The sequence below is a fragment of the Mustela nigripes genome, chromosome 4 (assembly GCF_022355385.1).
Source record: "Mustela nigripes isolate SB6536 chromosome 4, MUSNIG.SB6536, whole genome shotgun sequence".
NCBI classification, from domain to species: Eukaryota; Metazoa; Chordata; class Mammalia; order Carnivora; family Mustelidae; genus Mustela; species Mustela nigripes.
The window spans coordinates 141851405-141877730 of record NC_081560.1 but is presented as its reverse complement, the minus strand read 5'-3'; the positions used below and the strand labels follow the sequence as shown (position 1 = coordinate 141877730).

The window sequence follows — 26326 nt, the reverse complement described above, 5'->3', positions numbered from 1 at the left end:
TGATGTTCAAATCACAGACATCTGGAATCCTGCATCATACTCTTGATTATTTCCTGCAGAACAGGAGTGTGCCATTTACCCAGAGCCCGCAGGTCTTCTCTGAGCACAACTTCATCACTTTCTGAGCCTCTCTACAGCCTTTGTTTCTACCCACCCAGCCTACAACGTAGTTGGCATGACAGACCTGGGCCAGTACTTCCTCTGTGTTCCCTAAATGTATGAGGGGAATTTCCTGCTTGTGGAAATACTATTTAAGTATGGAATGCCCTCAAATGAAGCCTGTCCTTACCATTGGAGGGTAGATTCACAATTAAGAAACATGGCTGTCGTCATAACCAGGATAAAATAAACAAGTTATACTGTATGGCTCTTCCTGTCCCTCTAGTTCCAACAAAGGTGACCATACAGTCCTTGGTCTAAGCAGCCAGCTTAGGAACAAGGCAGTTTTAAATTATATTCCATGCAAACACTAGAGATGACAATAGAGATTCACGGCTTTGGAAACACTGGGTAAACCAAATTAATATTTTGGAGATCAGATAATTTAAGGAAAACTGTGCACTGACTCTCTGCAATGTTGTTAGGCAAACTGGAATTCTTTTTAGCTGTAATGTAGAGTTCATTCATTTTGAAATTACAGATTTCAACTATACTACTCCCCAAACAATGATACTTTTTACAAATATTAGTGAGTTTCCCAATTTTCTCCATCACTTTTAATGCAGGTAATGATCTACTTAGCAATTTTTAAGTACTATAATCTCTTTACTTAAAGCAAAAAAAGAAAAAAAAACCAAATCACAAAATAATATTCTAGCATGGATTTATTTGCCTTCCCAGTAGACCACCACTAAATTCTGTTTAATATGAGTTAAAATCGCTAGGCTTGACAGGTATGGTTTTCTCATCAAGGACTTGAAAAGCACTGTGTTCCTTCTAAAGTGCCGAGACAGCAATAATGAGCCCAGAGCTCTGCATAGCCAAGTGTCCCTCCCTGCAAGCACTAAGAGCAATAAAAAGTCAAGTTCCTACCTCGGTGATTGGTGAGATCCCTTGAAGCAGCAGGCAGGGGTGTATAGTGGTTCTCTGGAGAAGCTATGACGCGGTCGCTGGAAGCCTGTGTAATAAAAGAAAATGTCAACATGAAGTAACACCAAACGCTAAATGTCTTTATTTACCAAACATGCCTCCTAGGGATCTGGGCCTGGAAGAAATATTATCAACCAAAACTCTCCTTTGGAAGCAGGAGTTGTCTGTGCTGAGACAATGTTCTGGCAAGTGTAGGGTGGCATCCAAATCTTCAAGAAGCCTTGTGACAGGTGGAAGGGCCCTGAGACAAGGGGACTGTTTATTTCATGAACCGAAAGGAGGAAGAAAAGGAAAAGGCCAGAAATGGTATAGAGTTAGGGTTCTGTCACAGGCCTTCTTCCAGTACTTCCTACAGATTAAATGTTAACGATGAGTGGATTTCTCTGGAAACCAGTGAGGACGCTGAGCTTTGCCGTAGGGTGGACGGGAAAAACAGGGCAGGTTGGTGTGGGCCCCGTCGCAAAGAGACACACAGAAGTGACGGCTCAAGCAGCAGAAAGGGACCATCCTGAAGGATATAAACCACTGTGTATCTTGCAGTTGGGGTTCTGGTTAAGCTTAACCAGAATTGAAAAATTCATCTAAAATTTGGGATGTAGTGGTTATCAATAAAATTTTGCCATTCCAACACCTCAAAGAAAATGATATGAAATATACCTTGAAGATGATTTTTTATTGTACACAAACAGCTCTTTAATCATCAAACTATATACAGTGTGACCCGTATGTGTAAGTGGTGCTATCTTTCTTTTTCCTCAGCTCTACAGCCATGGGGGATGAGGCCAGGAACAAAGGACTACAGCTATGGGGTCAGTTATCTCTCAGAAACAATGACCAGTCTGTCACATTCAGAGTGTGGCTGCTTATAGCAAAAAGCATCACCACTGCAATTCTTACTGAGACTTCTGAATCAAATGCTATTTTTTTTTTAAAATATCCAAAAAAGAACATCTGCTAGGATCAAAATCCTAAGCTTACAACCTTTCCAAGCTTCAAGAAAAAGTAAATTTCATTAATGCTACATTTTTCTTTCTGGAATAGGAAATACATTCTATGGGATATATTTGCCCTGCTAGGAGCAGGCCTTTTTCTCCAAAGAGATTATCTACATTATAGGAATCAAAACTAAGTAGGAGATTAAACCTACTTGCTAGAAAAACCCTTTAAACCCCGCTTCTGACATTTGAGATGTTTGATTAAGCGGCTTTCACTGGAGACTTACAGAAAGAGTTCTGAATGGAGCAGAGTCAGAAGCTCTGTCCCTAAGGTAGAGACAGACTTCAGGTAGCATTACTTCACTCCAGCTCCAAGGGAAATATGTGGTGTTTAAAGCTTGATCCAAGGGTATTGGGTCCAGAAAGATAAAAGTTCAGTCACTAAGAAAATTCTTTTAAAAAGTAGACAAGACTTGCTAGATACTACACCATTAGATATTTAGGATGCTGCAAGAACATAATAGAGTCAGAAATTAGATTAAATTTCAAATACTAAATTCACCACATGTCCCTCCACTTGGCAGTTAGGGTCTCCTGTAATCCCCACGTTATAAATGAGACACAGTGACAGTGTTCTAAATATGGCACCTAGTCAATACTTGTGGCAGGATATATGGGGCGAGGTAATAGGGGCTGTCCTTCCACAGATCTACCATTCTTCCTTAGTAGAAGGCCATAGTTTCTCTCTCTGTCAGTGTTTCTATTCCACCTCAATGCTAAAAAGGCCTACAATTCCAGTATGAGTTTTAGGTTGCTATATTGTGATATTTCTTAGTGCGTTTAATCTCAATTTGGGCTGTTGACAATTTGATGACAGCTTTTCCTAAAATTACTGGAAGAAACTACCTTTCAGCAAATACCTCTGACTGGGCAAAACATTAGAGCTTTATAACCAAGAGTAAAATAGCTATTTACTTTTATTTCCAGTGGTAGTCAAAGCAAAACTGGTATGGCTCGAGTTCTGTTTCGCTGTCATCATTCTATGCCTAGCGTTTAATTACTTTTCTGCTCAGTGTCCATTTATAAACTTGAGTCATGGAAACGAATCCAGGAAAAGAACAATTTTGCAAAGGGTGCCTTTCAGTTGGAACTTCTATGGCTGGATGTTTAGGGAAACTTCTACAAATTAAGATTCTAACTATCAGTTCTTTGACTTGGTTCTTATCAAAATGAAGTCCATGTGATCTTTTCAATTTGTTCCCTGAATATTATGCTTGCAGGCACAATTAAGAAAAGCATGATTATCATATGGAACAAATGAACAAGGCAATGTCTTCAACTTGCACACTACCTGCCCCCAAATAAAGAACTTCCTTGGAACTCCAGTGCCACAATTGGTTAGCATGCATTACTAATAAAACAGCATAAGCAGGGCAAAATAAAGAACTTCTCTTGAATATGAAGCAACATACCCATAGTATATCGAGTATGAGATGGTAGAAATATAAGTGGAAAAACTTAAATCACGTTTTCTTTTACCTGGATTAAGAAGATATACCTAAAATAGGAATAGGGAAATTTGGGTAAATCTGAATCTTTAGAACCACAAATCCTTTCAAGTCTTTGAGTCCTTGCCAAATCTCATATCTATGGCAGAGAATTATACTTTTACATTGTACTTTTTAAATCACTTCTGTCCAAAGATATTTGTAATGTCTACAATAAAATATTAGCATCCAGAATACATATGACCCTAAATAATTAAAAATACAATAGAAAAATGGACAATGGAAGTATCAGGAAATTCAAAGGAGAGAAAACCTGAGTGGTCAATGAATGAAAGAGAAGATGGTCAAATTCACTAGTCTGAAGAGCAATGCCTATTAAAACAAGACACAATTTTTCCACTTGCCATACTGGCAAATTTTCAAGTCTTGCAACAAGCGCCAAGGAGAATAAAGAGAAAGAACTTTTATCCTCTTGTTCCTTGCCATCAGGAATGGAGACTCGTTCAACTACTTTGGAGAGTAATTTAGCAATATCTAATAAAATTGAAAATTGGTACAGCAACTCCATTTCAAATGTATACACTAAAAATTTCACTCAGGTCTATAAAGGAGAACATAAAGCAGGGTTTATTGCATGATTATTTAGAACAGAATAAATTGGAAGTCGTTCAAATGCCTGTCAATGAGGAAAATGGATAAATAAAATGTTATAAATTCATATGACAGAATAATATTTAGCATTTAAAAGTAATAAACCTGATTTAGGTATCTCAACTTGAAAATTTTAACACAGAGTGAAAATACAAGTTGCAAAATGATAAATGTGGTATAATATTTATATATGTGTAGTTCTTTGACATCATGTTTTTATGGAAACATCTAAAAATTATACAAGTTAAACACTATGTTCATGAAAATGGTTGTCTCTGCCAGAAGACAGAGTAATAGGATCAGGACTAACAGGGTAGGAGGACCTTCACGTATATATAAAAGATTTATTTATTTTATTTAAAGACAAAGCTTAGAAACAAATATGTCAAAATATTAGAAAATACAAATTCTGTCCCTTGCCATTGGCAAGGTAATTACATGTGTTCATTATTTTTCAACTTCTCCACATTTTTGAAATTTCTCAAAATTAAGCAAAAAAATTGAAAAAGAAAAACAAGATTCCTGTGTCCTCTCTGATCCACACCATCCTATATTTATATGAACCCATAAGGAGAGGAAATTTCTTCTAACAACTTCCCAGCACTTGCACAGCATGGATTAAGGCCACTTATGGTTGTTTTTTTGCAATGAAATATCCCATTTCTGTTTTTCCTAAGGCTGCTGAGTGTGACAATAGATTGGAAAAAGCTGCTAAATAATAGTAAATATGTATCCCCTTCACACCAAGGCTTGAAATGCTCATGCCAGCCTGGTAAGTCCTTCTGCCTAAGATTTGTCAAAGTATACTAAAGATTTCTGTCCTTTTTCCCTACTCACAATTATCACAGTTCCTGATAATTTTTTAAACTCACATCAGTAATGATAATAGTCATGACTATACTACACATGCAATTTCCATAATGCAGGAAGGAAGGGAGAACTTTGGCAACCTCACTGGAAAAGAGTCAATGGAAGTATAGTACACTCCATAAGAGACTTGCAAAGTGAGAATTTCACTCAGTGGTTGCAGGAAACAAATGTCTTCAGAGGAGTATGTAAAATTCAAGTCCCTTCCCACTGGGTGCATTCCATGGAAACCTGCATTCCAGTGGATACTTCTGAACATCATGGATGCCCTGAAGGAATATGATACAGACCACAGGAGGAGCGATTTGGCAGGCTTCAAAACAAGAAGGGGGCAGCTACAAAGTTGTTTAATAGCATAAATCTCTTACTATTTTTCGCAAAATACCATCTAAGACCACATCTCTACAACTCATTCCCCATTACTCAGCTCAAGTGGAGCGCTTTGGCATGCTCACTCACCCTTAAATCATACACAGCATAAAGTGATCCTGGGTCTGGGAAATTTGTCAGCCTCCTTCAAGTAAAAGCAATCTTCACTTTTCATCACAACTCATTCCCTGAAACTGTGGTATAAAGCTGACTCTTCTAAAAACATTTATTTTCTTTCATAAGAAAAAGCATCACTCATTTAGTTATCATGTATTTAATAACCACCGACTATATGCCAAGCCCTGTGCTGGGAATACCAAGAAAAATAAAATGAAGGCTTTGGTTGCATTCCTGACTCATCAAAAAAAGAAAAAAGAAAGGATAACCATGATTAATACTACTTATTAAGAGTCACCGACTGGTAGCATGACCCCATGCTCTGTATTATCATGGAAATTTGTCCCTGACCACTATCATGACACATGAAGACATGAAACAGTGATTATGCCCTTGCTTGTTTCTTATTCATCCTAAGAGAAAGCTTTCAAGATTAACTGTATTAACTTTCCAAGATTAACTTTACTATTAACCCTTGTACCCAACACACTGCCAGAAATATAAGAAGAAATCAGTGTATGGTGACTAAATGAATAAAAAATTTTAATGTCAAAGATAAAACAGACTAAACAATGATTATAATTCAATACAACACAACACATGTGAGCCATGTTCCCAGAATCAAAGGTGAAAATTTGCCGTCACCTGAAAGTTTAAATTAGAAGCCAAAGAACCCACCACAGAAGGAGACTCCTGACCCACTCCCAGGTGAAAGCACCATGCTTTTCATTGTGAAGTAAGACAGAAAGTCTCATGACAGACACATTGGGTTGGGGACAGCAGAAGAGTTTAGGAGCAGAAATGGCCCTATATTTTAAGAGCCAGAATTCAAGAAATGGGGAGGGAATAAAAAACAGTAAGGTAGGGGGAAGAGCAAGATGGCGGAGGAGTGGGAAATCTAAATTTCATCGGGTCCTAGAAGTTCAGCTAGATAGCCATCAAACCATTCGGAACACCTACAAACTCAACAGATCAAAGAGAAGGAGAGCAGCAATTCTATGAACAGAAAATCAACCACTTACGGAAGGTAGGACCTTTAGAGAAGTGAATCCCAGGTGATATACAGGAAAAGAGATGGGAGGGGGAGGGGCCAGCTCCTGGCAAGTGGTAGGGCAGTCCAGCACAAAATTGGAACTTTTAGAAGTCTGCCCCATTGAGGGATGGCACTCCAGAGGCTAAGCGGGGGAGGTGGAGCCTTTACAGGGACAATGTGGTCTCAGGACCTGCAGGGTCATAAAAAGACCAGGGGTGCTTGAGGGTGGCAGAGCTCTCAGGTATCAGAGCAGGGAAGCTGGCTGCAGAGACAGAGCCGAGGAGGAGCTGCCAGCTTGGGATTACCTTAAATGGTAATCCAAAGCACAGTCAGGTCACTGCTCTTCAAGCAAGGACCCCAAAAGTGGCAGATCTGGGGAAACCTGCTCCTTTCTCTTCTGGGAAAAGCACAAGGGAACAGGGTGTGGGAATCAGCTGTGTTTGGAGACTCCCAATGGGGCCATGCACCAGAGACTGAAACACTCTGTCACAGGCTGGATGAGCACAGAGTGCGGCTACTGACCAGGGAGGCAGGAGGGATTGACTGCTTTTATCTGAGGGTGCACTGAGGAATGGGACTCCGTGCTCTTGGCTCCTCGGGGCTGGAGACTGGGAGGCCACCACTTTCATTCTACTCCTCCAAAGCTCTACAGAAAGCATTCAGGGAATAAAATCTCCCAGAGTGAACTTGAGCAGATTACTTAGCTGGCCCCCTGGCAAGGGTGGTGCAATTCCATCTCAGGCAAAGACATTTGTGAATTACTGCAATAGGTCCCACCCCCAGAAGAACAGCAAGAACACCCAGCCAAGACTAAGTTCACAAATCAATGAGAACTGCAAAACTCCAGAGCTTGCGGAATGCAACACAGAATTCATGGCTTTTTTCCCATGATTCTTTAGTCTCCCAAAGTTAAATTTCTTAAATTTTATTTTTTTCTTCTCCTATTAAAAAAAAAAATTATCTTATCTATTTTAACCTGCTTAAACTATTTTATCTTATCAATACCTTTTTAAAAAACTTTTTAAAATTTTCATTGCTATAGTCATATTCTGACTTATTTTTTCTATACATATAGGATTTTCTTTCTTTAAAATTTGGGGTACAGTTTCTTCTAAGAGATCAAAATACACCCTAAATCTAGTGCATGGCTTTGTTCTAGTCTCCAGCCTGATCACATTCTTTCCTCTTCTTTTTTCTTTTTTCAACCAACTTCTAATCTTAACAATTCCTTTTCTAGAATCTTTTTAAATTTTCATCTTCATGGTCATATTCCATCCCTTCACCATGTTTACCCTTATTTTTGTATCTATAAATTTTCCTTTCTTTAAAATTTTGGGAGGCAGGGACACCTAGGTGGCTCAGTGGGTTAAGCCTCTGCCTTCAAGTCAGGTGATGATCCCAGGATCCTGGGATCGAGCCCTGCATCGGGCTCTGTGCTCAGGAGGGGGGCCTGCTTCCCCCTCCCCCTCTGCCTGCTTCTCTGTCTACTTGTGATCTCTCTCTCTGTCAAATAAATAAAATCTTTAAAATACACCCAAAATCGAGTTTGTGGTCCTTTTCTATTCACCATTCTATCATATATATATATTTTTTTAATATAATTTTTAAATTAAAATATAAAATAATAAAATAATATTTTATTTTGTTTTATATATATATATATATATATATATATATATATATATATATTCTCATACCCCCCATTTCTTCTCCCCCAGTTTTGAGTCTCTTCTGATTTGGTGTTAGTGTATATTTTTCTGGGCCCCTTTTTATCCTTTTAGTATTTTGCTCTCTCATTCATCTATTCTTTTCTGGATGAAATGACAAGGCAGGAAAACTCACCTCAAAAACAAAGAATAAAAGGTACTACCGATGGCCAGGGACCTAATCAATATGTAATATCTTACATTAATAAGATGTCAGAATTAGAGTTCAGAATGACAATTATCAAAGTGCTATGTGTGCTTGAAAAAAGCACGGAAGATACTAGAGAATCCCTTTCCGGAGAAATAAAATCCCTTTCTGGAGAAATGAAGACACGAAAATCTAACCAAGATGAAATTTAAAAAGTGCTTAATGAGGTACAATAAAAAAAAAAAAAAAAAAAAATGGAGGCTCTTACTGGTAGGATAGATAAGGCAGAAGAGAGAATTAGTAATATGGAAGACCAAATGATGGAGAATAAAGAAGTTGAGAAAAAGAGAGATAAACAATTACTGGACCACGAGGGGAGAATTTGAGAGATAAGTGATACCATAAAATGAAACAATATTAGAATAATTGGGATCCCAGAAAAAGAAGAAAGAATGAGAGGGGCAGAGGATATATTAGAGCAAATTATAGCAGAGAATTTCCCTAATTTGGTGAGAAAAAAGCATCAAAATCCAGGCGCACAGAGAATTTCCCTCAAAATCAATAAAAATAGGTCAACACCCCATTATCTAATAGTAAAACTTACGAGTCTCAATGACAAAGAGAAAATCCTGAATGCACTTTGGGACAAGAACTCTGTAATCGACAGTGGTAGAAGTATTAGATTGGCAGCAGACCTATCCACAGAGATGTGGCAGGCTAGAAAGGACTGGCATCCTATATTCAGAGCACTAAATGAGAAAATCATGCAGCCAAGAATATTATATCCAGCTAGGCTATCATGAGAGATTTAAAAAAGCTTCCAGGACAAACAAAACCTAAAAGAATTTGCAAACACAAAACAGCCCTCCAGAAAATATTGAAAGGGGTCTTCTAACCTAAGAGAGAGCCTAAAAGTAACAGACCAGAAAGAAACAGAGACAATATACAGTAACTGTTATCTTACAGTCAGTACAATGACACTAAATTCATATCTTTCAGTCGTTACTCTGAATGTAAATGGGCTAAATGTCCCAAACAAAAGACACAGGGTATCACAATGGATTTAAAAAAACAAAACAAAACAAAACAAAAAAACAAGACCAACTGATATGCTGTCTGCAACGAACTCATTTTAGACCCAAAGACACCTCCAGATTTAATGTGAGGGGTGGAAAACAATTTACCATACTAATGGATATCAAAAGAAAACTGGGGTAGCAATTCTTATATCAGATAAATTAGATTTTAAGCCAAAGATTATAATGACAGATGAGGAAGGACACTATATCATACTCAAAGGGTCTGTCCAACAAGATCTAACAATTTTAAATATTTATGCTCCTAACATGGGAGCAGCCAACTCTATAAACCAATTAATAGCAAAATCAAAGAAACACATCAAGAATAATACAATAATAGTAGGAGACTTTAACACCCCCCTCACTGACATGGACAGATCATCCAAGCAGAAGATCAACAAGGAAATAGAGACCTTAAATGACACAGTGGGCATCTGTGGAGGACTTCACAGATATATTCAGAACATTCCAACCCAAAGCAACAGAATACACATTCTTCTCTAGTGCACATGGAATATTCTCCAGAATAGATCACATCCTGGGTCACAAATCAGGTCTCAACCAGTACCAAAAGACTGTGATCCTTCCCTGCATATATTCAGACTACAATGCTCTGAAGCTAGAACTCAATCACAAGAGGAAAGATGGAAAGAACTCAAATATATGCAAGCTATAGAGCATCCTGCTAAAGAATGAATGGGCAACCAGGAAATTAAGAAAGAATTGAAAAAAATTCATGGAAACAAATGAACACACAACTGTTCAAAATCTTTGGGACACAGCAAAGGTGGTACTAAGACAAAAGTATACAGCAAAACAAGCCTTTCACAAGAAATAAGAAAGGTCTCAAGTACATAACCTAGCCCTACGCCTAAAGGAGCTAGAGAAAGAAGACCAAAGAAAGCCTAAACCCAGCAGAAGAAGACAAATAATAAAGATAGGAGTAGAAATAAATGAAATAGAAACCAAAAGAACAGTAGAATAAATCAACAAATCTAGGAGCTGGTTCTTTGAAAGAATTAATAAGATTGATAAACCCCTGGCCAGACTTATCAAAAAGAAAACAGAAAGGACCCAAATTAATAGAATAATGATTGAAAGAGGAGAGATCACAACCAATACCAAAGAAATACAAACAATTAGAAGAACATATTATAAACAACTATATGCCAGCAAATTTGACAATCTGGAAGAAATGGATGCATTCCTAGTGACATATAAACTACCAAAACTGAACTAGAAGAATAGAAAACCTGAACAGACCCATAACGATTAAGGAGATTGAAGCAGTCATCAAAAATCTCCCAACAAACAAGAGCCCAGGGCCAGATGGCTTTGCATGGAAATTCTACCAAACTTTTAAAGAAGTAATACTTATTCTCCTGAAACTCTTCCAAAAAATAGAAATGGAAGGAAAACTTCCATTCCAAACTCATTTTATGAGGCCAGCATTACCTTGATTCCAAAACCAGACAAAGACCCCACCAAAAAGAATTACAGACCAATATCTCTGATGAACATAGATGCCAAAATTCTCACCAAAATACTAGCCAATAGAATCTAACAGTACATTATAAGGATTATTCACCAAGACCAAGTGGGATTTATTCCTGGGCTGCAACATCTGTAAATCAATCAATGTGATATAATACATTAATAAAGGAAAGAACAAGAACCATATGATACTCTCAATAGATGCTGAAAAAGCATTCGACAAAACACAACATCCTTTCTTAATCAAAACTCTTCACAGTGTAGGGATAGTTGGTACAAACCTCAATATCATAAAGGCCATTTATGAAAAACCTACAGGGAATATCATTCTCAATGGGGAAAACTGAGAGCTTTGGCAGGAACATGGCAGGGCTCTCTACTAACACTTCTGCTGTTTGACATAGTACTAGAAGTCCTAGCCTCAGCAATCAGACAACAAAAAGAAATTAAAGGCATCCAAATCAGCAAAGAAGAAGTCAAACTCTCACTCTTTGCAGATTATATGATACTTGATGTGGAAAACCCAAAAGACTCCACTCCCAAACTCCTAGAACTCATAAGGGAATTCAGAAAAGTGTCAAGATATAAAATCAGTTGCATTTCTATACACCAACAGCAAGACAGAAGAAAGATAAATTAAGGAGTCGATCCCATTTCCAACTTTACCCAAAACTGTAACATACCAGGGAATAAACCTAAAAAAAAGGCAAAGAATCTATACTCATAAAACTATAAAGTACTCATAAAAGAAATTGAGAAAGACACATAGAAATAGAAAAACATTCCATGCTCATAGATTGGAAGAACAAATATTGTGAAAATGTCTATGCTACCTAGAATAATCTACACATTTAATGTAATCCCTATCAAAATACCATCAATTTTTTTCAAAGAAATGGAAAAAAATAATCCTAAAATTCGTATGGAACCAGAAAAGACCCCAGATAGCCAGAGGAATGCTGAAACAGAAAACCAAAGCTGGTGGCATCACAATTCCAGACTTCTAGCACTATTACAAAGCTGTCATCATCAAGACAGTATGGTACTGGCACAAAAACAGACACAAAGCTCAATGGAACAGAATAGAGAGTCCAGAAATGGACCCTCAACTCTATGGCCAACTAATCGTTCACAAAGCAGAAAGAAATGTCCAGTCGAAAAAAGACAGCCTCTTCAACAAATGGTATTGGGAAAATTGGTCAGCCACATGCAGAAGAATGAAACTGGACCATTCTTACACCACACACACACAAAACAGACTCAAAATGTATGAAAGTCCTCAATGTGAGATAGGAATCTATCAAAATCCTTGAGGAGAACACAGGCAGCAACCTCTTTGACCTCAGCTGCAGCAACTTCTTCCTCGAAACAATGCCAAAGGCAAGGGAAGCAATGGCAAAAATGAACTATTGGGACTTCATCAAGATAAAAGCTTTTATACAGCAAAAGAAAGTCAACAAAACCAAAAGACAACCAACAGAATGGGAGAAGATACTTACAAATGACCTATCAGATAAAGGTCTAGGATCCAAAAACTATAAAGAACTTAGCAAACTCAACACCCAAAAAACAAATAATCCAATCAAGAAATAGGGCAGAGGACATGAACATACATTTCTGCAAAGAAGACATCCAAATGGCCAAGAGACAAATGAAAAAGTGCTCAACATCACTCAGCATCAGGGAAATACTAATCAAAACCACAGTGAGATACCACCTCACACCAGCCATAATGGCTAATATTAATAAGTCAGGAAATGACAGATGTTGGTGAGGATGCGGAGAAAGGGGAACCCTCCTACACTGTTGGTGGGAACACAAGCTGAAGCAGCCACTCTGGAAAACAGTATAAAGGTTCCTCCTCAAAAAGTTGAAAATAGAACCATCCAATAACCCAGCAATCACATTACTGGGTATTTACCCTAAAGATATAAATGTAGTCATCCGAAGGAGCACATGCACCCAAATGTTTATAGCAGCAATGTCCACAATAGCCAAACTATGGAAAGAAACTAGATGTCCATCAACAGATGAATGGATAAAGTAGATGTGAAAAAATATATATATATATATTGAAAATGGCAGAATTTCATTTTTTGATGGCTGCATAGTAGTTCATGATATATATACCATGAACTACTATATATATATATACACATAGGTACATGTGTATATATATATACATTATATATATATATATCATGAACTACTATGCATAGTATATATGCATATATATACTATGATATATATCATGAAATACTATATGTATATATGTACATATGTACATATGTGTGTATATATACATTATATATATATATATATATCATGAACTACTATGCAGCCATCAAAAAATGAAATCCTGCCATTTGCAATGACATAGATGGAACTAGAGGATATTATGCTAAGTGAAATAAGTCAATCAGAGAAAGACAATTATTATATGATCTCTCTGATATGAGGAATTTGAGAGGCAGGGCAGGGGGTGGTGGGGGGAAGGGAAGGAAAAAATGAAACACCATGGGCCCGGAAAGGGAGACAAACCATAAGAGACTCTTAATCTCAGGAAACAAACTAAGGGTTACTGGGGGGAAGGAGGGAGGGATAGGGTGGTTGAGTCATGGACATTGTGGAGGGTACATGCTATGGTGAGTGCTGTGAATTTTGTAAGACAGATAATTCACAGACCTGTACCCCTGAGGTAAAAAATACATTATATATTAATTAAAAAAAAAAAACAATAAGGTAGGCATAAGGCTGAGTCAATAACCAATGGACTAAGAAATATCCCAAGGGGGCAAAAGGCAGACTCTGGGCAAGAGCACAGCATGCAGCTGAGTGAGGAAACTGAAGGCTAGTTCAAGCTCACGTCAGTCAGAGGAGGGCTAGGGAACCAAAGACTTCTCTGAAATAAGGAAGCCCCTTGAAGGCAACAGCTTGGAGCTTCCCATTGCTTCTTTCTGGTATAAAGGAGTCCAGTTTGTTCAGTACATAAAATGGCATCAGACCCAGAGTTATAGTTTGGAAATATTTGTTGGGGTACCTGGGTGGCTCAGTTGGTTAAATGTCTGCCTTCAGGTCAGGTCATTGTCCCAGGGTCCTAGGATCGAGCCCCTGCATCGGGCTCCCTGCTCAGTGGGGAGCCTGCTTTCCCCTTCCCCACTCCCCCTGCTTGTATTTCCTCTCTGACTGTCTCTCTTTCTCTCTCTCTGTCAAATAAATAAATAAAATATTAAAAAACAAAAAAAGAAAAAAGAAAAATAAATATCTGTGGAAGGATGGAGGAAGGGAGGGAAAAAAGAAAAGAAAAACAAAACCAAAGTTGGCTTTGGAATAGAAAAAAGGAAGGAAGGGCTGTGGCTTGGGCATTCTGTGGGTTATTACATAAATAATGAAATCATAGAAAGTAGGAGATATAAAAGATGTTACAGATCATCTAGAGCAGTGGCTTCCAAAATACATTTTAGCAGCCACTAACATAGCAGAAGGAAAAATAAAAATTTAAATATTGGGCATTATGGAAATAATCATGATTTCTTATGGCAAACAAATAAAACTATATTTATATAATATAAAAGAGGGAGAAATATGTCAAGATTTTTATTATATAATATTAAGTAAACATATTAAAATTATACATATGCCATGATTTTTAAAATATAAGACTTACAACAGGTAAAAGCTAATAAGCAAAGATTAAAGATGTTTGTTGGGGCATCTGGGTGGGTTTAAGCATCTGACTCTTGGTTTCAGCTCAGGTCATGATCTCAGGGTCACGAACTCAGTGTTATAAGATCTAGGCCCACACCGAGTCCCATGTGGGGGTCTGCACAGAGTCTGCTTGGGATTCTCTCCCTTTTCTTCTCCTTCCTTCTCTGCCCACCCCTTCCCCCATGTGCCCATGCTTGCTCTCTCTCTAAAATAAAAATAATTAGAATCTTTTTAAAAAATGATTTTTGTTAATGTGATTTAGAGTGATTTGATTTTTCAACTTTCTTTTAATTTTATCATTGCTTCTTACAATTTAAAATATTTAAAATCCTAATTATACATGAGGGCTGGTATGAAACGATGGATTTTTCCATCAAGTGTCTTTCCAACCTCTCCCATTGGAGTGAGGAGAGGTAGACAAAGAGGAGGGAATAATTGGGGGGTAAGGAAGAACAAGAAGGGGACTGGAAAGAGAGGAGGCAAAGTGTGGCAAAAGAGCGAATATTTTCTGAATTCATCCTAAGTGCTAATGGTTTTCCAGTGTAGGAGGGAAGTCCAATTATTACCCTCGTTTGAGAAATAAGAAAACAGAGAGGTAGGATAAGCAACCTGTTCAAAGTTACACAGTTCTAAAGTCCACAATGTGATCAGGAACCAAGTTAGAAGGCTAAAGCCCTCCAAAGCCCAAGTGTTTCTCCAATGCCACCCTCTGTCTGCATTGGGGGCCTCAAGTTTTTTATGGTACTCCTCTCCTGATCATAACCTACTTACCTTTGCCCCATACCACTGTCTGAGGGAGGGCCCTATCTGGTCCTTTCTGGTAAGAATATAGACTTCAAGAACACAGGGGCCAAGACCCAACCTGAGAGTGAATGACTTACAGCCTCTAAGACAGGAACTTCTTGAACCATCAAATGAGAGAGCATTTACAAAAAAAGAAAAAGGGGGGGGGGTAATTTTAAAAGCAAGATATCCTGTCTATAAACAAACAATCACCTTCGTCTACAGCAATATGATAAAACACATTTTCCTTCTAATTATTAATCCTTGCTAAAAAATTTCATTTTTGTCATATGCTCAAACATAGAACATAATCAGAATTTAAAATACATTTTAATTTGCAAGTAATGAGTGTATATATAATTGTGTGTGTCCCATTTCTTGAGCACTAATTATATGCAGGCATTTTATACACGGAGTTTCATTTAACTATCTCAACAACCTTAAGATACAAGTACCATTATTATGATCATTTTATAGATAAGGCAATTGAAATTTAGGGAGGTTATACAACTTGCCCAAGAGTACTCAGCTATTATGTGGGCAATTTGGAATTCTGACCAACACTGCTTGATTCCATAGTCTGAACCCCAGAACTATACAATGAACTTGAAGCTTGAAGGTATCTGAAAAAGATAACCTTCCTGGACTTAATATATATACACTAGGGCAGATAATATATAATTGTACTGCAGATGATTCAATCCATGTTAATATGCAACATATTATGTGGCCTGGCATGTAAATAAAACCATTAAGTTATTTGTTAATAATTAACTGACTACGTAATGTAGACACAGGAGTGTTTCAGATCTCCTTGGCCATAACCAGTGGGTCTGGAGTCAATCTGTACCAGCTCACAAAAACCAATGGTTAAATTTTCAGGAATCTTGTGTTAACATAGGCTTTATTTAAAATTGAATTACATATCCTTGGTTACTGGAGAAATTATGTGAAAAGGTAATATAAGCCACAATTTATCACTTCCTACTTTACATAATTTTATTGTTATTTATGCTCTTTACGTTATTGGTGTCTATTATATCTCTGTAGTGGAAATACTACATACTGATGAGTTACTTCACATCTTTTCCCCGTGTTCAGTGATGTTGCTTTGATAGCCTGACACTGCCACGGCGGGAGTATTTACAGTAGAAGTTGCCAAATACTACAAATTGGGGACTGACTACTTTACTGACTTCCTAAACTTAGGAAAGTGATAAAAAATGCTAATGATACAGATCAAAAGGATGTTTTGCCTTTTGTCAATACACTGTGAACAGTATAAAAATGTGAGGAAATATTCTTCCAATATTCAAGCTCTGCTATCCAGTTCAGTAAAGACCATGCTCAGGTCGCCGACAAATAAGGGAAATTCTAATGTGTTCAGTAAGAAGGGAAAATAGTTGGTATTTCATATCAGAACAACACTTGTTTGTCTATGAAAACCTTAGATTGATTATGGACATGAGATTTGGGCCAAAATAATCAAAACGATTCTGTGAGAACCAACTGGCTGCATGGAATTTATAACAAAAGGCATTATATAATTTTTATTTGTAAATTAAACATATAAACATGTAACCTGTAACGTTTTTTTTCCTCCATAGAGCTGGTTGTTTAAGCTTTATCAGCACCCCAATACATATAAACCTTTTTAAATATAACACCTACAGTATGGTTGGAGCTATGTAGAAAAGGGCTATTTTATGGCCTAGAAATGGAAAGGATAGTAAGAAAAAAGCTAATTAAACTTCAAGGATTCTGTCCTTGACTTATTTACAACTTGGATATCTTCTACTTCTCTGTTTTCTATGCTCAGATGTCTTCCTGACCAAGATTAAGAGCCAGGCTCCACCCAGCTGTACGACCTTGGGGAATTTACTTCAACTTTTTAAGTCACTTTCTTCTACTATAAAATGGTAATAACAAGTCATGTTATTATGTCATGAGGATAATGATGATAGTTAAAAATTGCTAATACATATCTGTGCTTACTTTGTATCTAATACATATTTAGATATTTATTTAGCATAAAAATTGCTAATACACATCTGTGCTTACTTTGCTAAGCACTTTCCACATATTAATTTATTTGATCTTCACAACATTCCCATGAGGCAGCCATAACCCCCATTCCTGTGTTACAGATGAGAAAAACTAAGGCCCAGAAAAAAACTAGGAACTTGACCAAGGTCTCACTTAGTTTCTCAGGTGACTAGTATGTGGTGGAGCAGGGACACGCATCCAGGCAGCTTGCATCCAGTGGCCACTGTCTTAACCATTCTGAGCTTATATGTCCTCTCTTCCCAGCAAAGGTAAGAGACAGAGAACTTAGCATTGCTTGTGAAATATGAGCTATGATTTATTTTTATTTCATTCTGATTTTGTATGACCTGTAATTTTGTATAGCTTACTTCTTCAAGTAGATTTAAGTATCTTGAGAGGTAGGACTAACAATTCATGACCTTTCCTGCTCTTCATAGTAACTACGACAGGGACATGCTGGTCGTTTGTAACTGGATATTTATTACAAGAGTAGACTCTACCCCTCACTTGACAAGCAGAAAAGCACTACCGAGATCCTTCCGAGGGCAAAAATAGTGAGAACTTTATACAGCCTTGTTATAATCTGAGTTCATGCATAGATTCACAGCATTACTGTGATGGTCTAAACCAGCATTAGTAAAGAGCTACATACGGCATTTCTCATCTGTGTTTGTAGGGTTGTCTTAGAAATAATATTATGTCATGGTAGTCATACAGGCTTGATTTGTTTTGGCTTAAAAGAAGGAACTTGCCTCATGCGTCTCTCTTCCTCTCACAGAGTTTTTTATTCTCAAGGGCTGGGGGTCAAGTTCTGTCCTTGGAACCAAAGTAGTTTTCCAAAATGAGGTGGAGCCAGCTCTGTCAAGCTAGCCAGATCTGCTGTCAGTGCCTTCCCCAAATACATCAGACCCTCTGCTTGTAAAAATAAATTGATACCAATGCAAGAAATTTATTAGGAGATGACAGGCCAGTTCATAATGGAAATATGGAGAAAACATCATCCTTCAAAACTGACAGTTTATCCATCATGCCTCAGATTCCTGAGATAGAAAGAGACACTGTCACATACAATCCGCTGAGGACACGTTGTCTTGGATTTCCTTATGACAGGAAACTCTGAAATAATCCAGAAGAAGGAAAGGACTTGTGCTGCCCTTAATGTGCTCGGCCATAAATTTTTAGCATTAGTAGAAGAAACATGTGGCCAAGGAAATGAATGATGAGGGAAATCAGGAGGCCTGGAATTCTCCAACGGCCCCTTCTTTCTCTCTCGGGGGTGATGAACTGGGACAGGGGTCAGAGAGGGTGACCACAGTGCTGTGAGGGACATCAATATCCTGTTATGTGTAAGCAGAGCCAACAGGTGGCAGGGCACCACTGCGGACACACCACAGTTGGCTGTGTGAGGTTTGGGGGAGCGGGTCACCTTGCTCCGCTAAGTTTCCAAATGTGGTTATTTCACTTAGCTTGTTATTTGTATTGATAAAGCTGAGACACTTTAGGAGGGCCATTTTAATTAGGAATAAATGCAAGGATATTTGTGGGAATCACAAGAGGCCTGATCTTTGCAGGCTTAATGAGGTGACCTACACAACCCCATATGAAATAATTGTGTATTGTATTAAAAGCTGCTTTGGAAAATATAATCGTGGTAGTAAATTGGAATCGAATGAACATGGTCTTAGAGGGGAAAAAAATATTCACTGCCAATTTTATGGGGCCTTAAAATATTTATGTTCTAAACTTGCATTCTTTGGAGATTTGCTGAGTGTTGCTAGAACAAGGAAACTTTTTTAATGAGATACATGCGTATTTTTTAAATTTGCAGATCTTTTTAGCAAAAATAGAAAGACATAAAAGTGAAATGTAAATCTAAACAAGTACAGCTTAATGTCCTTATATTTATAATTCATTCTTCATATCAGAAAAAAAAAAGCATGGGAAATTTCACTTAAATGGGAATAATACACAAGAAATCTTTATTTGCAGTTGGTGTCTGTCTCACTGAGGTACAGAGAACATAGGCATGAACGTAACATACCAGATAAACTCGAGCTTTGATGCGTTTGTTACATTAGGTGGATACGAATGAGTTATGAGCATTTGGGTTAAACACAAAGTCAAATACAGGGGTTTGATCCACTCCCTGACATCAATCCCTAAGAACAACAGTGAAATAAACTACCTGTTGATCCAGTCCTTATTCACAGGTAACCGCGTTTGACGAAACACAAAGTGAGTCTATAATTCTTAGACTCTGAGTCCTTCTTTAACTGTTCTCATCCTCTGAAAGAGGCAAATGAACTTCTAATTGTTCACATTTGTTTCAGCCAATCTTCCTGATTCCCTGTTTCAAGCAAGACCTAAAAATGTTGACTTTCCACGTCCAAATTAAATCTATCTGTGTTTCCTTTTGCTTTCTATCTAAGTGTATGCCAGTATGACTTAACATTCGTCCAAGGTTTATTTCAATATTAGGGGAAACAAGCCATTTTTCAGTTTAATGAATAGCATCAGTGTCTGCCTTTTAACCAACAATGTGACCTTACACTTGATGGATCTCACCAGAAGGCCCATTTTCAAATGATTTTTTTATTGGGGCTTATGACTATCGCTTCCCAAATTACTGTGGCAGTGGCGAGGGAAAGCCTGCATCACACAGCAGCTCAGACAAACAGAACTCAGACTGAACAAAATGGTAGTTTCATTTATGAAACAAGAAAAAGGGAAAGGAAAAGGAAACCTAAACCTTATGGGGGGGAGAGAAAAATAAAAAGACGTTCTCTGAGCTTCACGGAACAGGAGACGTAGAGCAGTTGAAGGTCCCATACTTTTTTGTTACTACCATTTTTGTTCCCAAATCACTCCAAATTGGGAAGGTGAAGGCTGAGCATTACTGATTCAAAAAAACTCCAAGAGGACATCTGATATTTCTTCCTTATTAAGGATGATGGAGTGTAATTGATGTGCCTGGTGCCTGGCCAATTCCAACTTTTTGAGAATGCCGCTTAATGTGCAGACATTATTTTTGGACTACTGAACGCCAGAAAATAATGAGCTGGCATTCAGCTTTGGTGAATAAGACCCTGAATTTTCATCTAAAAGCAGTTTTGAGTTATTGCTGTAGATAAGGTGTAACTGTGCAAGGGAATTTTATCCATGTTTCTCCCATGAATCATAAATGAGGAAAAAAATTACAGTCTAAATTGCACTTAAAAGGAATAAAGTCTTTTCATGTCATACATGATTTATCAAAATGATCTCATTTTAAGGGTACTGTGGTGTATCTTGATTAATCACATTAGGAAGCGTGATGAATGGCCTCTTTAATGGTAACACAGGATTTATTGGCAACATCCCGACTTGAACCAGAAGGGTAAGAAGTAAAATATACAATAGATAGCTAATGCAGATAGGGTGTCAGTAATGCTCTGACTTGTTTTAAAATTATCCTGGGAGCCTCAGTGTCAGGAGATTCTGAAACTGCCAGGTGGTAGAGACCATACAAGTTTTGCACAGCAACCTGGGGCTGACCGTTCACGTGGCATAACCTTCCTTAACCTGTTGCAGTGCAAGTAAAATCACGCTGCTGGACCATCAAAAGAAAGCATGTGTGAAAGCTGAAAAAAAAAACCACGGAAATTCCTAGTAGGAAGAGGGGCACGCTGCTTTTAGAGCTCAGCGCTCCTATCCCTTTTGCCCTATTTCAATATCCTCTTCACATTTCGCTTTAATATCCTAAATGCTTTTTTTTTTTTTTTTTTTTAAGCCTGCTCAAGTCTGCTCCCACTAATTTCCTCTAAGGCTGACAGATCAGAGGCTTTCCTCGAACTGTTCCTTTTAGAGCCGAGGAGGCCTCGTGGTAATCCTGCTGCTTGTCTGCAATTAACCCTTCCAGTTGCCACATTATTAACACCACCACCCACAGACAGAGGAAGCCCCGACCCACTGGACACTGGCTCCTGACTGAAGCTTCAAAGGTGCCAATCACACCCGAGTCAGAAAGGTGCCTGCTGTCAGCATCAGAGCTTTCCATCCTCTCCTCCCCGCTGATCAAACATTCCTCCTCAGAAGATTAATTCAGAGTCTCCGCCCATTTCCTCTCATATCCTCCTTCCTTTTCTGGTTTACCCAAAGATCCATCTTTGCTTCGAAAAGGGAAGCCACGGATAATAGAAGCCCTTTCAAAACAAAAGCTGGGCGAAGGCAAATTTAAGTCCCAGCTGTTATCAACTTTTTTTTTCTTTTTTTTAAACTCATTTAAACACCTTAAGGCAGTGCGGATTAGGGCCTGGCCTGAAATGCCATTCTTTGATCAAAGACCCCAAGACTTTACACAAACATAATCACAGGGCAATGGATGCTTCTCTGAAGGCTGAATTGATTTGTTTGACTGCAGAGCCTAGGATGGGTAGGAATGCTGCGCACTTATTTTCCCAGTATGTGTGTGTGTGTGTGTGTGTGTGTGTGTGTGTGTGTGTGTCAAGGCCAAGCGACTTAGAAATTATATTTTTTCTTCATATATCTTAATTGGAACAAAGTCGTTTGTGGATTCAGACACAACTGTGGAGAGAGGCCGTGGAGGGGAGAGAATGGGGGTCAAGCGGGTACTCTCCCTGTGGTCTTGTTCCATCCCGGGGAAGGAGGGGTGGCGGTGGGGAACGGAGGGAGGAGACAACAGTTCTAGGGTCTCTGATGTGGAGTAAAAGTGACCTCACTATACTTATATGAGCCAATTCCACTGGAATCTTCCATAGTCACTTAGTAACTGTAGGTACCCAACCCTGTCTATTCAAGCAGGAGTAGCAAGAGAACCCAGCAGGACCTTTCCTGAAGGCCAGTGAGTGGTGCCATGTGACCCATTCATCAGGCCCTTCACCACCCATGACCATCTTTCAGGACCAGATGCCAGAACTAACTCACAGTCATATCTTCCAAAACGGTTATGCAATGGCTATATAACAAATTCTAATGTAAATCATGGCTTGATAGGCCTTAAATTTGTCATACATTCCTGGAAGGAGATAATTTGGAAGTTCAATGTCAAGGTTGAAGGGACAACTGGATATTGAAATGCTTCAATATTCAAGTGTATGAAGATATATTTATAAAGAGATGGTTAACCAGATTATTGTTTGGGGATTTCTTTTTTTTTTTTTTCAGGAGATGGAGTTATTTTGTTATACACACTACAGAGAGACTATCAGAGAATGAAATTAAAGCCCTACTTGAATAAGAATTCTTAACTGACAGGACTATATTGGGGCAACCAACCACATTTCCAGGGTAGGCTGCGGAATTTCCCTAAGTGGACAGTTTAGGAAGAGAAGATTAACTTTTTCAGTTGAAAGTGATGAAATTCAATGTAAAATCCTCTAGGAAAGTCCCCTTCTATGGGGAAGGAGGGTCCTAATGAGTCCAAGGGTACATAGTTTCGTGTATGGTTCGATCCACACACTCAAGTTTATCATCAGGAATTCCCATTTCTTCAATTTGTACTCCTGCCTCCCAGCTTTGGCTTCTCCATGTGGTGACCTCCCAAGACCTAAAGATCCCTATCTTACCATCTCCAGAACCATAGAAAAAGCTTCTGTTTCCCCCAAAGTTCTAAGCCACATCTGGGAATCTGTGGCCTGATTTGAGTGACACACCCATCCCTGAATGAATCTGCATGGTCAGGAGAAGGAAGAGTCTGCAAGATCGAGCCGGGATCATGGGCCCGGTCCTAGTGCTGGGACAGCCACGGGTCTCACCAGAGCTCTATAGATTATAGGGGGAAGAGTGGTAGCTCCCCACACATAAGTCCATCTAGAATACAATGTAATGGACACCAACAAGGCCAAGAGACAAAAATCCCCCCTCAAAAGTAGACAACTTCCTATGTAAGTCTTTTGGAGTCCCTCACTCTGTGTTAGACATTCAAAACAACTCATCATCAACTCAGGGCAAAATTGAACATGCTGTTCAACAGCCCATCCTGAGTCCTCACCATCATCAACAAAAGGCCATGCACAGAAAGTCTTCCCCACAAGACCTCCCAAACATTATGTATTTTAAACTTTTCTGGCTCTCAGTTGACATCAAAGAGCTTTAATGTGCAGTTATTATTTTTTTTAACCACCTTGGGCATCCCACAGCAGATTAAAAACAGCAACAGTAATTTAAACGGGGCAGCATGAGGGAAGGGCCACGGGCAGCTGCTGGAGTCAGAGTACAACTTGGAAAAAGGAGACCAAGAACACGGACTGAGCCCTGAACCACCAGATACCACAGCAGACCTCTGAAATGACGGCAACCCGAACCACCATCCCTCCCCTTCACACGGGCATGTCAGGAGGGTAAAATTAAATTCAGTTTTATACGTCCTGCATAAGTCAGAATTATATGGTATATTTAATTACCAACTCACATGTAATAGCACTGGTTGCTGGGATGAGATATTAGTCCTATTTTATCTACACAAACAACAGGTAATATCACAAGAGAACAGGTGCCTGGTATGGAAGAGGAGCACAGGTAAGTGTTATGTGAACCTCCTAAAATGTTTTTTTTTTTAAGATTTTATTTATTTATTTGACAGGCAGAGATCATAAGTAGGCAGAGAGGCAGGCAGAGAGAGAAGGGGAAGCAGGCTCCCTGCTGAGCAGAGAGCCTGGATATGGGGCTCAATCCTCGGACCCTGGGATCATGACCTGAGCCGAAGGAAGAGGCTTTAACCCACTGAGCCACCCAGGTGCCCCCCTCCTAAAATGTTTTTATCCTGATCTACATAAACTTCCCATGTCTGGGAAAATAAATGTTAATACACATCTTTGATTTTCCAAAGGCATTTCCCTGCCACTATGTTTCTCAGCCTCCTTTTACCTCTTTCTAAAAGAGATGTCAAGGAGGCTTACCCTGAATGTGTCCAAAAATCCAGATTCATTGTTATCTTAGTAGATGAGGATATTGTGTTCTGAGCAGCTTGGGTCATTCCCTGAAGGTCTATGACATATGTGAGTTGGGAGGTAAAACTGGGACCTCTGCAGACATAGGACTGGTGACTGTATTTGAGTTTTATATCCACCAGAGTTCCAAGGAATGCAGGCAGGATTCTCTGCAACTTAAAGACAACCATTATGGTGACCAAAGTAGGATACATTCTAATGAAGTGCTAGGCTACTAAAACTCTTCTGGGCTAGAGCCCCCATGACCGAAGTGTTCACATCAGGATAGCTAAGATGTGAAGAAAAAATGCAGCTCAGATGCTAGCTAACATCTGGAATCCTGAAAGCTCTACCGTATGGGTACATGTACACATGCCTGTGTGTTTATTGTAAAGAAGGGGATACAGGTATGAAAGACTTCAAGTTCCAAACACAGTTTCGCTTTGTAAAGTTAATATTAATCCCCAGTTTGTGAACCTTTCTACATAAGGACTTTATTTTGTCCTCTCTTCTCTCAAGTAGCAAAAAAAAAAACAAAAAAAAAAAACCATGCTTGTTTATTCTGGACATCCAAGAGTCTTACTACTCTCTACCTAAGTACATTACCCCATCTCACTAAATATTAATTTTCATAATCTGAATGCTTTATATTACAACATGCAATTGCTGCAGTACAATGGAGTCAAAAGTGGTAGAAAATGATTTGACATGTAGAAAGTTATTTGATAAATAATCCACAAACATCATTCACAGAACTACTCATGATAAAGTTCTTTTTTGTTTCATACTGTCAATAATGGTTGACATCAAACGTTTCATTCATTTAAACATATACTTGTACCTTGAGAGATTCCAGATCTAAAAATGTGCAAGAGTGCTACGTGAAAAGTAACAAAGTAGCATAATTAGTAAGTCCTACTTCTTACGTAATAGTTCTAATCATTCTAGAGGCCTTATTCTCTCTGTGGCTAAAGAAAACTTTGAAGCTTCGTTTCCTAAAGAAACACCACCATATGCCTCTAAAATCTTGGCCTTTGCCTCTTTGAGCAAATTGTAGTCCAGCAAGATTCGGTCACAGACAAGGTAGGCTTGAACCTATGCCTAGTAGTAAATCCCACTCTGCGTTTATGTAATACTTAGGATAGTCTAAATGCAAACCATGCAACAAAGAGGAAGGAGTAGAGAGAAAAGAAAGGAAAAGGAAAATTAGAAAAAAAAGGGAAAACAAGAAATTTTGACAATTTTTCTCGAATGAGAAAATCCACTCACCATTTTCCACCATTTTTTGGACTGTATTCTATCTATGATATTAACTAAATTTTAGACCTATTATAACTTATATGTTCTGCAAACCCTTCTTGCCATCTTCTCCCATTCAGGACTCCTAGATTCTGACAGGTAAACAAGGCCCCAGAAATCCAAGCCTGCCTTCCCCAGGGCCTGTGCTTTCCCTGCCACTGCACATTTGTGACCGGTTTACAGAAAGGTTAATGGCCCTCCAGTAAGAAACACAACAAAGACATGCCACCTGCGTGGTTGCAAGGGGCCAAGAGCAAACTCTAACAAGATTCACTGGGGAAGGTGGGCCTGTGCTTTGGCCAGCATGAAGCAAACTGCACTATATTTTCTAAAGTCAGCCCCTCTACCCCCCTCTCCCCTGACCCCCACCCTGGGTTCCGGAGAATTACTGTAGCTTCCATTCGAGTAAGGGAACTTATTTTAGAGAGGGCTCAATTCCTGGCCAAGTCCTACCCAAAGTGAACATCCTTAGACCTTCTTTTTAAAAACAGAATGTGATTAGGCTCCCCTCTGCTTAAAAACCTTGAAATGATTAACCCTGTTTGGGGACAAGTCAAAAGCACCAGCT

The 26326-nt window shown here is 38.6% G+C and overlaps 1 protein-coding gene across 1 annotated transcript in view; it reads right to left on the bottom strand.

Moving 5' to 3' along the window:
• LRMDA (leucine rich melanocyte differentiation associated) overlaps positions 1 to 26326 on the bottom strand; it is a 1051049-nt gene that overhangs the window by 208302 nt on the left and 816421 nt on the right. The window contains exon 7 of the mRNA XM_059397881.1: positions 1033 to 1117. Within this exon, the coding sequence (XP_059253864.1) occupies positions 1033 to 1117 (85 nt within the window). The remainder of the gene's footprint in view (positions 1 to 1032; positions 1118 to 26326) is intronic.